This window comes from Vulpes lagopus, chromosome 15, assembly GCF_018345385.1.
Source record: "Vulpes lagopus strain Blue_001 chromosome 15, ASM1834538v1, whole genome shotgun sequence".
Lineage (NCBI taxonomy): Eukaryota > Metazoa > Chordata > Mammalia > Carnivora > Canidae > Vulpes > Vulpes lagopus.
In genome coordinates this window covers 27,372,268-27,388,986 of record NC_054838.1, presented here as the reverse complement: position 1 = coordinate 27,388,986, position 16,719 = coordinate 27,372,268, and the positions used below count along the sequence as shown (strand labels likewise).

At 40.0% G+C, this 16,719-nt stretch overlaps 1 protein-coding gene across 3 annotated transcripts in view; it reads right to left on the bottom strand.

Moving 5' to 3' along the window:
* GVQW3 (GVQW motif containing 3) overlaps positions 1-16,701 on the bottom strand; it is a 50,737-nt gene extending 34,036 nt beyond the window's left edge. The window contains exons 1-3 of one of the 3 annotated variants that reach the window (XM_041729607.1): positions 15,034-16,701; positions 13,369-13,475; positions 9,391-10,631 (exon numbers count right to left, since the gene is read on the bottom strand). In XM_041729607.1, the coding sequence (XP_041585541.1) occupies positions 15,455-16,081 (627 nt within the window). In that variant the 5' untranslated portion in view covers positions 16,082-16,701 and the 3' untranslated portion in view covers positions 9,391-10,631; positions 13,369-13,475; positions 15,034-15,454. Of the gene's footprint in view, positions 1-9,390; positions 13,476-15,033 lie in introns of those variants that run through there. The other 2 variants (XM_041729608.1, XM_041729606.1) reach the window with 2 other exon arrangements.
* Between the last annotated feature and the right edge of the window lie 18 nt (positions 16,702-16,719).

Below are 16,719 nucleotides of genomic sequence, written 5' to 3'. Positions count from 1 at the left end.
AGAAATCAATAGACTGGCTTGTAAATCTAAATAAATACTGACTGTTAAATCATCTGATGGGGAGGGGAGGGTGGTTAAAAGTAGGTTAGAACTAAAACACTAAAACTCAAATAACTTGGAAGATAGAAGGGGGTGGAGACCAGTACTAAATAATTCTAAGGATCCTGGAATCTTCACAATGAGCTAGAGATAGTGGTAATTTAATAATGTTAAGTATGCATGTTAATAATGTAAGAATACCCACTGAAGAAACAGAATTAGAATGTATAACTTCCAGACCACTCACGAGAATAAAAAGGGAGTTAAGAAAACAACTAAACCAAAGACGGCAGGACAAAAGCATAAAGCAAGCACATGGTAAACAAAACAAAACAATGGAGAAAATTCCCAATATATCATCATAATGAGAAATAGAAACATGACTCAGAAAAGGCAAAGATTCTCAGATTGTTTTAAAAATCCAGCTATATGTTGATTTAAAGAATACATTCATAAGGTAGTGACCCAGAAATGTTAAAAGGCTGGGGGGAAATACACTGGGTAAACACTAAGGGAAGTAATTGCAATAATAATAGATTTTAAGGCAAAAAGCATTATTAGAGATACAGTCATATACTTTAGTGACAAAAGGGACAGTTCATCAGGAAGATATGACCCAGAACCTCTCTGTACCAACTACAAACACTGCCTCCAAACATTATGAAGAGAAATGGACAAATCCACATAGTGAGAATTTTTAACACCACTCCCTCAGTAGCTGATTAAGCTGACGAAATATTTGTAAGGCTATAGAAGGTTTGAAGGACATAATAGTCAAACTTTTCCTTTGCATCTTTCCATACACACACTCCTAGCTTCGAAAGTTCCATCTCCCTGTTGCTGCACACTGAGTCAATTGCCAGAATTTGTGGATTCTCACAGTACAGTGGGTTGGTTCTGTGCCAATTCCCTTTCTTCATCCTTAGCTAGTTCTTGGCTCAGGCTTTAGTTGCCTCTTCCCTGAACCACTATAATTGTCTCCTAATTGACCCCCTCTCTGTCTATGGAGAATTGCCCAAATGACATGTGGTTCAGTAGTTTCATTTTGATGCTATAAATTTTATCTTTGGATTAAGCCGGACTAAAGGTTTTGTGATACTTCAGTCACAGTGGAAGCACTTTTACTACACTGAGCTCTAGTGTGAAGTTATTGGCTATTTGGAGGGACAAAATCCTAGGAAACTCTCTCTGGCTGGTATATCATTCTAGGCACATACGGTATTCTATTTATGAGGAATCTTGAGGGGAAATAGTATGAAATATGTATTTCTCTTGTCCAACCAATTTGTTTTTTTTTTTTTTAAGATTTTATTTATTTATTCATGAGAGACACAGAGAGAAAGCAGCACAGGCACAGGCAGAAGGAGAAACAGGTTCCAAGCAGGAAACCCGACGCGGGACTTGATCCTGGGACTTCAGGTTCACACCCTGGGCTGAAGGTGGCTCTAAACCGCTGAGCCACCAGGGCCAGCCATGTCCAACCAATCTGTATATATTTTATGGACACTGAATCAGGTAACTGATATTTCCACTTTGTTAGGGCCATTAGGAAGCTCGCAGTCAAATTTGCTGGCCACTTTTTTCTTTTTAAAGATTTTATTTATTTATTTGACAGAGAGAGAGAGCACAAGCAGTAGGCTCCCTGCTGAACAAGGAGCCCAATGCAGAGGACCCCAAAGGTAGTGGCTTAACCGACTGAGCCACCCAGGCATCCTTGTTGGCTGCTTTTAACAAGTATATAAATAACTAATATTTATTGAATATTCATTTTGAACCAAGCTCTGCTCCAAATGCTTTATATATTTTAATCAATTTAATCCCCATCTCATGCCAATGAAATATGACCATTATAGGCCCCATTTTAAAATGATGAAATTGAGGCCCAGAAAGGTTATATAATTGACCCAGAGTATACAGGCAGTAAGATGGTAAGCCAGAATGTGTACCCAGGCAATTTGGTTCCAGAGTCTATATTCTTAACCATGATACCTCTTTAAGTCTTATATATGCATGTGGGTGTGCTAATCATAGCCCCTGGCTCTATTAATTTCCTATGTTTATATTACGGCTTCTGGCCAAGATGTAGTAATAGGGACTATACTTACCTCAAAGCAGCTACAAATCTGGACAAAACATATGAAACAGTGATTTTTAAGGCATTGGATATCAAGCAACTTAAAACAGTGATACCTGAGACACAGAAAACAAGTGAGGTGAACCCTATGGTTGTCCCTACTTACCTCCTAGAGAGGGTTTTTAGGCTATATTGCTGAGAGAGTAAACCCAGGTGGAACCCAGCAGTTTTCCTGAGTTGAAGAGATGGAGCTACGAGTCTGGGGAGGTCAAGGTGGCAGGGAAGAGTGCCAAAGAGAAGAAAGCCGCACAAAAAGAAAGCTCTGGCTATCTGCTGAGGTTCCCCCTTTAGTCTTCAGCATGCATGTGAGGAAAATACCCGAGACCAGAGAGAACCATCCAAAGGAAGCAGAAGGAACAATTCCCAAAGATTACCCAGGTCCAGTTCCTATTCTCAACATTCAGAGGGGTAGGTATATTTCACAAGGCATTAGATGAGCTTTGCCACAATAGTGAGGCACATTTAGCCCTAGACTAATGTTGCTGTGGTTCTACCTAATGTTTATTTTTTAAAAATTTTTAATAAAGATTTTACTTATTATTCATGAGAGACACAGAGGCAGAGAAAGAGGCAGAGACAGGAGAAGCAGGCTCCATGCAAGGAGCCCGATATGGGACTCGGTCCTGGAACTCTGGGATCATGCCCTGAGCTGAAGGCATTAAGCTCAACCACTGCGCCACCCAGGCGTCCCTCTACCTAATATTTAAAGGTAATAGCCAAAAGCTATTTCCAAAAGTTCAAAATTGTTCAACTGAAACTGATCAAGATAGGTAGAATGGATAGCTAAAAATATTAAAACAGTAACAACTGTATTCCATGTGATCAAAAAGCTGAGAAAAGATTAAGCTTGTTAATTAGAGACATAGAAGATGCAAAAATCATCAAAGTCACAATAGCAACAAACACACTCACTGCCCATATCTTGGTTTCTAAATACCATTCTCCAATGAAAGGAAACAGAGTTCTTTGAAGAAATGTTTGACTGCAGATCTAGAACAGGAAAATACAAGATGATTCTGGAGCATGCAGCAGTACTAGAAAGAAAGAAGTGTTCAAAAACAAAAGAATGGGAACACGTTGAAGAGACAAAGAAGCCAACCTGAAAGAGCATCCAATGGCCAAAACTGGAACAATATGAGCAACAAAGTAAATAATATAGCTTTGGGTTATAATGCAAAATGGCAAATAAATATACACACATCCAAAATGATATCAATAACTGACTGAATAAATAAAATGGGGAGAAAGGTAGTTATTCCATACAGAATTCCAAATAACATGCAGATACTCTCCCTTTGCAGGAAGTGGATGGAACTTAATCATTCCCCTTCCCTTGAGGTGGGGTGAGCTGGGTGACTTGCTTCCAAAGAATAGAGTATGGAAAGGGAAAAATGGTCTTCACAGTAGAAATCTATCAAAACTACCTTAATCAAATGATTAAAGTGAAGGTCCCCCATGATGTCATGTGGGTATCATGTGTCCCCTAACTTGATATAATAACAAGAACACTTTACCTTTTCTTCTTTCTCAAAACCCGTAACCCCAGTCTAATCATGAGAAAAACATCAGACAAACCCGAATTAAGGGATACTCTATAACATATATGACTAGTGTTCCTTAAAACAAACTCATTGGGTATCTGGATGGCTCAGTCTGTTAAGCATCTATCTGCCTTTAGCTTAGGTCATGATCCCAGGGTCCTGGGATCGAGCCCTGCATCAGGCTCTCTGCTCAGCAGGGAGCCTGCTTTTCCTCTCTCCCTCTGCCTGTCATTTTCCTTGCTTGTGTTCTTTCTCTCTCTGACAAATAAACAAATAAATCTTAAAAAAAATTCAAGGTCATGAAAAACAAGATAAGACTAAGAAATCGTCATGAGTCAGAAGAGACTAACAAGACATAACAAGTAAATGAGATCTGATATCTTATAGATTCCTGGAACATAAAAAAAGACATTATTGGAAAAGCTTTTGAAATCTCTACAAAGTGGGGGGTTTCATTAATAGTCATGCACATAAGTTGGTATCTTAGTTTTGGTATAAATACATGCACCACAGTAAGATAACATTGGGAGAAACTAAAACTGGATGAGGGGCATTTGGGAATGCTCAGTACTATCTTTTACAAATTTTCTGTAAATCTAAAATTATTCCAAAACAAAAAATATGTTTTAAAAAGTCAATTTTTTTGAGATGGAAACCACTGTATTTGAGATGAAGAATATGCAAAATGAGATTAAAAGAGAGTAGACATTTCAGAAGAAAGCATTAGTAAATTTGGGGATACAGCAATAGAAATGAAAAGAAAGATAAGAAAAGGAAAAAAATTGACCAGAGTATCAGTGAGCTGTGGGACAACTTCAAGTGGCCTACTATACAGGTAATTGGAGTCAATAAAGGAGGGAAGGGCAGAGAAAATATTTGAAGAAATAATGTCCATAAATTTTCCAACTTTCATGAAAAGTTCAGGCCTACAAATCTAAGAAGCTCAATGAGCCCCACGCACAAGAAACACAAAAAATACTATACCAGGGCATATAAAATCAAATTGCTAAAGTTAGTAATACAGAAGAGGTCTTAAGAGCAGCAAAAGAGTAAACAGTACATATAGAGAAACAAAAATAAGAGTTACAACAGAAATAATGTAAGCCAGAACATTGAAGCAAAAACTTCAAGGTACAGAAAAAAAAATTTCAACTTATAATTTGAAAATATCTTTCAAAAACAGATGTGACAATGGGAAAAGAAGAATCTCTTCAATAAATGGTGCAGGAATAACTGGAGATCAACATGCAGAAGAATGAAGTAGGGCACTTATCTCATACCATATACAAAAACAAATTCAAAATGGATCAAAGATCTAAATAGCTAAAACTATAAAATTTTGGGGAGAAAACATAGGGACTTTATGACTTTGAATCTGGCACTAGTTTCTTAGCACAAAGCAACCAAAAAAAAATACAAATAAATAAATTGGACTTACTCAAAATTAAAACTTTTCTGTATCAAAGGACACTATCAAGAAAGTGAAAAGACAATCCACAGAATGGCAGAAAATATTTGCAAAATCATACATCAGATAAAGGTCTAGTATCCAGAATATATAAAGAGCTCTTTCAGCTCAACAACAAAGATAACCCAAATAAAAAGTGGGCAAACGGTGTGTATAAGAGATACCTCTCCAAAGATATACACAAGGCCAGAAAGGTCACCACAACATGCTTGACATCATTAGTTATTAGGGAAATGCATATCAAAACCACAAAGACATTCTACTTCACATTCACTAGGATGGATATGTGTATATATATATATATATATATATATATATATATATAAATATATCAAGAGAAAATAGTAATTGGTGACAAAAACATGGAGAACGTGGACCCTCACTTCATACATTGCTGCTGAGAATGTAAAATTGGCAAAAGATTCCTCAATAAGTTAAACACAGAATAACCATATAACCAAGCAATTCCATTTGTAGGTACGTACCCAGGAGAATTAAACATTTGTTTGTTTTGTTTTGTTCAAACAAAAATATGTACACATATACATTCATATCAACACTATTCATAATAGTCAAAAGGTAGAAACACAAATGTATATTGACAGATGAATGGATCAACAAAATGTATTATATCAATAAAATAGAATATTATTCACCCATAAAAAGGAATGATATACTTATCCATGCTACAACATGGATGAATCTTGAAAATACTATGCTAATTGAAGGAAGCCAGACACATAGGCCATGTATTACATGATTACTTTTGTATTAAAAATTCAGACTAAGCAAATCTGTAGAGACATAAAGTTGATTAGTGGTTGCCAGGGGCTTGGGGTAATAGGTGAATGGGGAGTATCTACTTAATGGACATGAGATTTCCTTTTGGAGTGATGAAAATATTCTAGAAGTAGACAGTGGTAGTGACTGTACAACACTGTGAATACACTGTCACTGAAATGTACACTTTAAAATGGTTAAAATGGTGAATTTTGTTATATGAAGTTTGCCACAATAAAAAATTACCATAAAAGTCTATTCTTTTATTCATCTCTCAAACATTTATTGAACAATGCAGGCAAGCTTTATTCTGGATGTAAGGAATACAGAGAATAATCAGATATGGTCTTCACTTTTGAGTTCATAGGCTGTTGAGGGAGAAAAAACATTCTGCAAACAATTAAGTTCAATTAAGTGTTAAAGTTTCTTTGACTTAAGAGTGTGTATGTACACTGAGGGTGGCCGGTTTGCCATTGTAGAGAACAGCAATGGTAAGTTTAAGTCTTGAGTGCTGAGTAGGAATTTGCTGGATAGATGGCAGCAGTGAGGGATTGCACAGACCTTCCTTAGGTGTGACCTAAGGAAGCTCAAAAAGCTGGAGTCCAAAAGCCTCATTTTCAGCAAACTCTAAACCATACAGCACATGTGCAGCAGTGTACGGGATGGGCTTCAGGACAGTGAGGTGATAGGTGGGTAACCACTTCAATCTGGTTGCAGTAAGGAATACGAAGAAATGTTTGGGTAATGACATGGACCTCACTGAATGTGAGGGTCCAAGAAGTGTGATTCCATGATTACGCCGCTTGGGTGGTGGCTACTGCATGTCCCTAAGGTGGGTCTGCAGGACATTCTGTTCTTAGAGCACACCAAACCAGAATTTACACCTCTCTTCCCCATCTGATGTATTCTATTGTTTTTAATGATTTTTTTTTCATTTGAAGCCTACTTCCCTTTTCTTGGGCTTCCACTGTTTTCCTGTTTGAAATATGTGTTACTATGGAAATGTCATGGCACAGTATAGTGGCATTTACAAGTGAAGTGTAAAGAATTTTCAGAACATCTAGAAACACAAGTCCATGGCTTAGGAATATAAACCCTAATGATGTGATAGCATTCATGCCTTCAGACACCGTGTCATAAATATAAACATATCCGGAAATTTGATACAGCATAGACGAGATAGTAGAGAACTTCATTAGGATTTATGTGCCCAGATTTTAAAAATATATATGAGAAATATTAAAAACATAAAACCTAACCTACCACTTGGGAAGGACATCTGGAAAAAATGAATGACAGAATGCCAGCATTTACTTATGAATATACACCTCTGGAAGGAGGACCAGAGGGCCTGGATACCCCCAAGAAAGCTTGGAAAAGCCTTTGTCTTACTTCTATGCTATAAATATGTTTCCTAAAAATTGCATGTAAATCAACTGTTGGTAAATCATATTTATCAAATGTGAGGTTGAGTGCTGTTTTAAAGATATCTTAGCAATGTACACATTAGTAAAGGCAATTATTACCAGTGGAGTAATGGAAAAAAACTCACTGGGCTGAGTGAAATTCAGCCTTATTATCCTGGCTCCACCACTAGCTAGATGTGTGATTCAAGAAAAATCACTCAACCTCCCTGGGCCAATTTCCTCATCTAAGCTGAGTTGTAATTCTGAATTTTCACTTATTAGGTTCTTAAAGCAAGGTACAGGGATACTAGCCCACAGCCTGACATCCAGTTTCTTCTGAGAGGTAAAATTTCACACCGCATCTTGGGGATAGTAATAACCAGCAGGCCAGTTACCATTGCTCTGTGTGTTTTGCCTTTTTATACCTCTACTTTCTCATTCCCACAATCACCCTATGTGTGATCATTCTAACTTTCTGTCCCAAATTCTTCTTTTTTTTTTTCCTGTCCCAAATTCTTTATAAAATTTTGTTACTTACAGCTATTCTTTGGGAAAGATGGACAGTCTAAGGTGGGAGCCCATTCTTAGTGGTCTCTCTACCTCTGGCCCTTTTCCTATGCCATGAGGCTGGGCACAGCCTAAGGGCAAGGGCCCAACCCTCTGTGCCTCACACAGGCTCAGACCTGAAGAAGGAATTCAGTGCATGAGAGTCCACTGGATGTTCCTGGAGGAAGATGAGGCAGAGAAATGGGTCTAGTGAAATACCTGAACCCTAGGGGTGAACTATTGGCTGCTGTTTCCCAACATTCCTGAACCTTGCAAAATTCCCACAAAGGGGCAGAAATATAAACATACCATAAAGCATTAAACCCTCTTTTTCCTGGCTTTCTGTCAATGCCTTGGCCTCCCATAAAAATGCAAACTTTGCCCAGTTCACCAGCTTTGGGAACAGGACATGGGACACACATCTTTAACAGAAACAGCCATTACAGTTTCTGCATCTGTTCTGCTGAAACAGCAATGACACCATGCATTTGTCTTTGTGGACCTAACACCTGCCATCTAGCCCCAGGCTGAGACCCCTGCCAACTGGCTTCCGAAAAGGCCATCTATCAACAGTGTTTAGGCACCACCCTGATTAATCTGCCATGCAGGAAGTACAAAACACAACTGTAAGAATTATTTGTCTTCTTAAGGAAAAATAGGTTTAGGCCTTATTAACTGGCAAGAGCTAGAAGGCAATGGGTCAGGCTTTTTGCTGATTATTGCCATTTTGTAGAGAGATTCAAGAGCCATTAGGAAGACTGACAAAGCAAAGGAAATCACTATCTATTGAGTCCTTTACTACATACACGCCAGGTTTTGTGCTAGGTGCCATCTACACTATTTAAAGTAAGCCTCACATCTAATAATCACTAACAGGCTATATTCTTGCTCTTGCTGTCTCCCCCACTTAAATGTATGCTCAGGATGAGGACTATTCTTTTGCCTCATTTATTGCTCTATTCTCAGTATCTAGAACAGTGTCAGATATATAGAAGCAGTCAAATATTTCTTGAACCAATACAACGAATAAATCTACGAGACAAGTGTTACTATTCTCCTTTTACAGATGAGTAAACTGGAGTGCTTCAAGGGTGCAAAATGAACTGCCCCAAGTCACATGGTTTGTTGAGGAGCCAGTACCAACACCCACTCTCACTCTTCTGTTCTTTCTACAGACCAAGAGACTTACACTTTGATCTTGAAGAACTCTCTCAACTTGACAAATCTATATATGCCTATAAAAGATTTACATACTCATTTGAAAATTTGAAGTTTTGCCAAAGAGATATAATTGGCATTTAAATGATAAACATTTTGCTAAAGCAACAATGAAGGACAAGTTTTCCCAACATAACAACAATTTCATCTATGGATAGGAATTATCTAAATCATATCTCACTTTAAAATCCCATAACATGATTAGTCTTCAGATGTGATTACTTTTCAGACAGTAAAAAGCACAGCAATTCCAGATTCATCAAAATAACATTTGCAAACTTTATTTTTGCAAGTTACAACATTAGGATGACTAATGACATGCTGTGGAATTATCAGTGTGGAATACCAAATATTCCCATGTACATCCGTGTTGCTTGAATGTCCTAGTGTGGGAGGAGGTAGAGCTTGGCACATCAAAAGCCATTCCTATCCTTAAAAAAATGATATGGGAGGCTCAAGGATTCTTCAGAGAATCAACTGTGATAAAATCCATTTTGAGAATATTCACTTTGTATGAAAGAATACAAGAATGAGGTTAATTTTGCTTGGGAGAGTATTCCATATCCTTTCCCATTGTCAGAACATACTCGATTTATGTGTTCTTTTATTTATCTAAGATTATGCCACAGGAACATGCCACTCATGGTTAACTTCTCTCACCTTGGTTTTTCTGTAGGGATTCTGGTCACTCGCCTTCTCCTTGGCAGGCCCTTTCCCCTTCTGTCCCACTCTTGCTACCAATTCAGTATCATAATGCTTCCATGTCCACCTAGCCAGTTTACTGTTCATGGACCAAACTAGAGGTTTGGCCTGTCTCCATTGACACCTTTTGGTGCTACCATTTTATTCTGATAGTAAAAGTGGTAATATTTTGGAGAAATTTTTAAAAGAGAAGAAGCAAAAAAAATTAAAAAACACTTATACCCCAACCACCCAGAGTCAGCATACCTGTTTCAGTCATTTAAAAAGAAACATCTTTGGATTTATATATACTATCCTGTGTACCATTCTTTTCATTTAACATTACAAGCATTTTGCCATGCTCTTTTAACTATTCATAAACGTTAATTATAATGACTACATAATAGTCTATTGTATGGTCATACTGTAATTTATTTAACCAATTTTCTACTGTTGGACTTCTGGATTGTTAAGCATAAATTCTGCCCACATTTTAGACTATTTCTTTAGGAAACAGTCCCAGAAGCAAAATTAGAGGATCAGAAGATATAAACATTTTTAAACCTCCTGATAGATACTGCCAAATTGCTTTTCAGAAAGCTGTTGCCAATTTACACTTCCAACACCGCCAGCGTTTTTTCTACCAATACAGATCTGTCTAAAGGATAATAAAATTTAAGTGGAACATACAGTCCTCAAATTATTCATGCAGTTGGAGAGGCTTCATGACCGCAGCACAGAGGTCTCTGGCAAAGGTCAGACCTGTTGCCTGGTATTCAATGAACAATGAGTTACTGTGAGCACATGGAAGAGGAGTTCTATAAAAATGAAGAATAATGACATAATTAGATTGCAGACTGTCAGATCTAAGGCCTATGTCTGTTTGGTCCATTGCTGTACCCGAGCACATAGGACAGTGTCTGGCACATAAAGTCACTTGATAAAAACATGTTGAATTAACACAGACTCTTCTTTCAGATGCATTTTTTCAGCAGCTATAGGAGTTAATCACTCCTGGATTCAAGGGAAATTTGACTGGCTAGATTATAAATACCCTGGTTGCAACTTAGAACTATTTGCAGTATGGCCCAAACTGTTTCTGAGATATTATAAGGGCATAATAAAGATATTAATCTGTGTTTATCTCATTTTTAGTCAATACGGTTGAAATTAACTAGTCAATCATTCAGTTCTAGTTCACTCTCCTGGCATTGTAAAGATTCCCTTCAATATTCCACAATTTCCATTTGTAAACTGTCAGACACTGCTGCATCAATACGACATTAACAACGTTATTGATGGGAAGGGGTCAATCATCTGTCATTTTATATACACACTTTATATACATTGGACCAGGGGTAGGCAAACTATGGTCCACGGGCCAAACCTTGCCCACCATCTGTTTTTCTCTGGTGTATAAGCTAAGAAATCTAAGAATGGCTTTTCAAGTTTTTAAACAATCAAACAAAATCAAAATAGTATTTTGTAACATGTGAAAACCATATGAAATTCAAATTCCAGTATCCATAAATAAAGTTTTATTAGGACATAGCCATGTTTATGTGTTTCTGTATTAGTTAGGTCTGCTTTTGCAATGCTGAGCAGTTAAACACAGGCTATATGGCCCACAAATCCTAAGACATTTCCTCTACAGAAAAAGTTGACCCCTTCACTAGACCCAAGAGTCCTTGGAGGTAGTGAACTTTCCCACTATAGATTTTTTATTTCTAGTTATTAATACTGAGAGAAGGGTGATGCAACTGGGACAGTATTCACAAGAATCTGATAAGGTAGAGACTAAAGCAAATAAATACAATTGCCTTGGATGGTGTGTAAAGCCTGGTAAAATCTGAAAAGTCTTATCCAACCAAGAAGCAGTTGGAGAACGCAGGTTGTATATATAGTACCAGCAGCAAATGAACCTTTTGTTCCAGCAGTAAAGGAACCTCTTGCTAATTGAGCTACATGAGACCCTGGTAAGACCCAATCCCAAGGAGCCTCGTGAGACTTGCTGACAAAATGGTCTCCAAATAGCAGGCTGGCTGGGCAGTGTATGTGATGCAGAGACCGACAGTTCCCCAACAGTACCCCCTGTCCTTTACTAGATGTCCTCAACTCAGTTGGTACCCAGATTGATCTGGGCATCTCTACTGGCAAATCTGAACTCTAAGAAATGGATCTGAAAAGAAAGCTCTGGAAAGCAGGCCCCAGCTACACATTCTTCCCAAACAATAATCTTTCAATGAGGATTCAGAGCCAGGGGCAGAATTCAGATGTTTTTTGAAATCAAAGATGGGTGAATATTTCATTTTGTTTTTGCTGGTTACCTGTGGGGCAGGGGAAGGCAAGGTAGGGAGAGGTGACAGGCAGAGGAAGAATGAGATAAAATCACTGTTGGGATGATCTGCCCTGGAAAGTATCTATTCTCCTAGACTTTCAGCTGTGGAATATAACATTCCATGTGGATTTTGAACCAGAATGGGATGTAGAGGACAATCAGCTTGAAAGCCAAAGAGATTCATTAACTGTGTGTTGAGCTTGAGAATTACAGTCAAGGCTTGCAGATGGCCAGCTCTCTTCCTGATGTCTTACTGAGAGCCAGGCTTCATCTTCTACATTTAGGTGGAGCTTACCCTGAGAGAATGGGATTTCGATACTGTATTTCTGAAAAACTTTCACAACTCCTTAATGCCAGAGATAACTAAATTGCCTCCTTAATAAACTTGTTACACTGGTTGCCTCTGGGGAGTGGCTAAGGGTGGGAGGGAGCTTTTCTTCTTCCCAGTATATCTCTTAGAGAAAACAAAAACAAGCATACATCCCTCCATGTCCTCCCACCCTACTTCTTGAGGATAGGAAAGCAACTTGTGGCCAATTTTCTTGCTCAAGACTATAGGGCTGAAGTGGAGAACTGGAAAAAGGATCCAAAAATTAGAGAGAGTTGTAAGTTGAATGGAAAATCTTGACCATAAGGGAGGGAGGTGTGATCCTGAACCAGAAAACAAAGCACCTGTGTAACAGAGAAGAAAGAACAAACTGATGGGGAATAAACAGAGGTGTATGAGAAAAGCCAAGACAAGAGCCTGGGACATGATGACAGGTAGGTTCTTGAGACTACAGGATCAGGAGCTCAAGAAACCTGTGGGGCAGGTGGAAGTGCAAGATACGGTTCAGGGTAAATTTTGTATCAGCAATAAAACAGATTTGGTGAGTGTGTACATAAGGGGTACTGTTTTATGAGAACTGTCCCATTTAGGGATACTCCTAGATCATGCTCTGGCCTGGGGTTTAGTGAATCTGAGCAGACACACATGGGTAGTTTGCTGTGGATGAGTGTTAGGGCAGAAATTTTACTTCCTCAAATCTGAGCCATCATAATAGGGTCTATTATCATTTCATTTAATATTTTCTGAGAAGTCTTGCAAATGGGCAATGGGTTTTAATAGCACTGTGGTTTGAACTGACTAGTACTCAGCACATGATCTAAAGTAAAAAATTAAGCCCTTTTCATTATTATAGCTACTTGTAACAATTTGAATTCACATTCTTAATTACCTGCTTCCAGTTGCTGTGTCCAAACCCTGTCTGGGCCAACAATGCTTCTGGTACCCTATGCTCCAGCATGGTCTTGGTCCAGCATCTTTGGAAGGCTCACTCCAGCCCTGTTCACAGGACAGGAATAAGTCCAGAAGTAAGTTCTCTCAGGTTGGAGATAAGGCTTAGAGATACTGTTGTAGGATCCTGGCCCTGGCCGAGGAGCATACAATTCTCCAACAATTATCACTGAGCCTAGCAAGAATTAATATGAGGTTCCACCACCAAGTTGCAATGGCCAGCTATGGGGGCTTTGTTCCAGAAGTGCAGTGTCCCTGGTGGCAAGTGCTTGTGGGGAATGAGAGCCTTATCTGATGTGGAAGATGTTAATGGTCCTGAAACGGAATGTCTACAGATGGCTAAGTAGGTGGAAGTCTATAAGCTGTTATTTGGTTTAAGAGTTTTCTTGCACAAGATCTTTTATTTGTGGGATAAGGTCTAGGTTTTAGGGTACCTCAAAATTGACAGGTATTAATAGGGAACCTGTCATTTTTTGAAAGGAATAGAGACAGTGAAAGAAGAGAACTAAACATAACTGCATTGTTAAATAAGTGTTGGGCTTCTATCAACCAATATGGTTTACTAATTTAATAGTTAACTAATAGTAGCCATTACATGAAAAACCCTTCGATAAAACAGACATTGGCTAATCCTGTGAAATGCTGTTTCTAACCATCCTTCCACTGCCCCTCCATTAGGCATTTCTGAGATGTTTCCAGTCTATGTGGTATTACTTGGAATCCACTTGGGGAAAGTTCCATTCCATAAGTCCTGGCAGGGAGGCAGAAAGAGATAAAGGAGTTTGAACTTGCAGAGATGGCTTTTTTTTTTTTTTTTGAGGGGGGGGTGTTGATGGGAAAACTACATAATCAAATAAGTGAGCTATTTATAAACCTATCCACAGATTAAAGAGGAGCAATTTATAAATCAATGGCATAGTTAGGAGAGAGGAGAAAAAGCAAATCATCACAAATTGTTCATCTTCTGCAACAGCATTATCTTCCTCCAGACTTTGCTATTTCAGCCAACAGTGCCATCATTTTCATACTGATGCAGGTTCAAAGCCTCATACTATTCCCCTTGCTTGGGAAGCTTTCTCTAATTTCCTACCCTCCTGTCTCACCTTTCCTTATGGATCCAGTTCAGGAATCATCTCACCTGCACGTCACCCAGCCCTTGGTGATCCTGTTTCATACCTTTACACTGTCAATACCCAGCAGTGTTCTAAAAACTGCAGGTGCTCAAAAACCACCTAACAGTGTTGGCATTAGTTACTAAAAACAGGAAGCTGTGTGGGAATCAGTACATAGAGAGCAGGCTCCCTTAATTCAGAATCTGGAGTATCACCTAGTTTACCACCTCACACATCACAGCCTGGGCCTGAGTCCCCCGGCTTCTATTTTCTAGGACCAAATCCTCCTCTTCAGCAGAGGGGATACCCAAATGGTGGGGTCAAGAGCACAGGATTCATGAAACAAATCCAGCTCTTCTGTAAGAGATAGATCTGTGAGGTTAGTATAGGTGGCCAACCCCTAAGTACTGAGGGGTTCCCACCGAGTCATTTGGGCTAGATATGCCCTTAGCATTGCTCACTAGGTCAGCATGCCACTGCCTTCTGTACCATACCTCAGGTCCGGCCTGTGAAGCAGGCTGGAATTGTAGGTCTTCTTTTGGGGTCCTCCCCAGAATATGCCTTCTTGGGCACAGAAGGACTCTGGGAGGTCCTGTTCCCACCTTTCAATAGTATGATCCCCTGAGGCAGAATGTTGAGAACACAGGAACAGGACAGCCGCAACAAGCTAAGATTTGGGCAGTGAGGAGATCCAAACTTGTTAAGCAAAAGAAACTGAGAACAAGCAAGTATCCTAAGTCAACAGCCAAAAGTTCCTCAAAATTGGGAGATGGCCCAGTAGTCCAGCAAGAGTAACGAGGAGGGCCATAAAATGTCGAGAAAGAGCAGTAAAGGCTGAAAACGGATGAGTAGCATATGAAGGTGCCTAACCCTGAGGCAGCTTTCTAGCTCAGGCTCAGCTACCTCACATTCCTTTCACCAGGGTGTGAACCAATCCTGAGCTGTCCTGGTGGGAAGGCTTGTTGATGAAGCCTGCAGAAGCTGGCTGGCAGGGCAGTGGTTCTGGGGATGAGACACGGGCAGGGTTAGTTCCCCACCAGCTTCACACTGGAGATGAGTCCACGTGTCAGAACTTGTCTTTTTCCTTACACACGAGCTATTCTTCCTACTTTCCTTTGAAAGATCAGACCGAAAGTCAAATCTCCGAGGTTTAGGTTCCTCTTTCAAAATACCGGACATAACTTTTGCAGAAACTTTCCTCATATTCAAGTTTTCTTTCAGAATGAGCCTAACGGTTTCTTTATCTAAATTTAACTCTTCGGCGATCATCCTCACCGTCAGCCGCCTGTTTGAACAAACCAAGTCCTTGACTTTCTGGATATTTTCATCTGTCCGATGGGTGACTGGACGACCACTTCGGGCGTCATCTCGAACATCTTCCCGCCCTTCTTTAAATCTTTTATGCCAGTCGAAAACTCGGGCCCTTGACATGACTTCGTCCCCATAAGCTTCTTTCAAAAGGTGGTGGGTCTCACTCGCAGACTTGTTCAATTTCACGCAAAATTTGATACTAATCCTTTGTTCTAGATAGCGGTCACTCATTCTGACACTTAAACAACACAGGAAGGTTAAAAGACCACAACTGAAAGGGGAAGACAGAGGAACCAATCTCTATAGGGCCGCAGGCGGAATCATGTCGCTATTAATGCTCCTCCAGAAGCCTCACCAGGGAAGAGTAATTGCTTTCCTGAGTTATCGCCCCTCAGCTTCCGGGCGAGGCTGGGGAGACCCGTCCTGAGAAACTAATGGGGCCAAAGAGTAGCTGCAAAGCTGGGGGAAATAAAATCTCCCGCACGTCTCTGTTCAACTTGTGCACGCAGGTCTGCGGAGAGTGTGCAAATCAAGTCAGCAAGGTCTTCCCTGATTCCGCGGCCCTTCAGCGTCTACGGCGATTTCTGCAACAGAGGCCTACGTGGTGGCAACGGAAGCAAGCAAGGAGAGAGACGCCGGTGATACTCCGCGCAAGCTCTCCCCAGATCTGCAGAAACCCGCGCACGCCAAACCTACCGAAGGTACCGGGGGCTCGGCGGCTCCGGAGTCCCAGGAGACACGCCCGCATGCGCAGTGCCCACTCCTCGCGGGGTAGGCTGTGCGCAGGCGCACTGCGGCAGCCCGCGCCAGGCCCAGCCTCCGCCTCGCCACACCCGGGCCGGCGCGCTTCTTTGCGCGTGCCCGCCTGT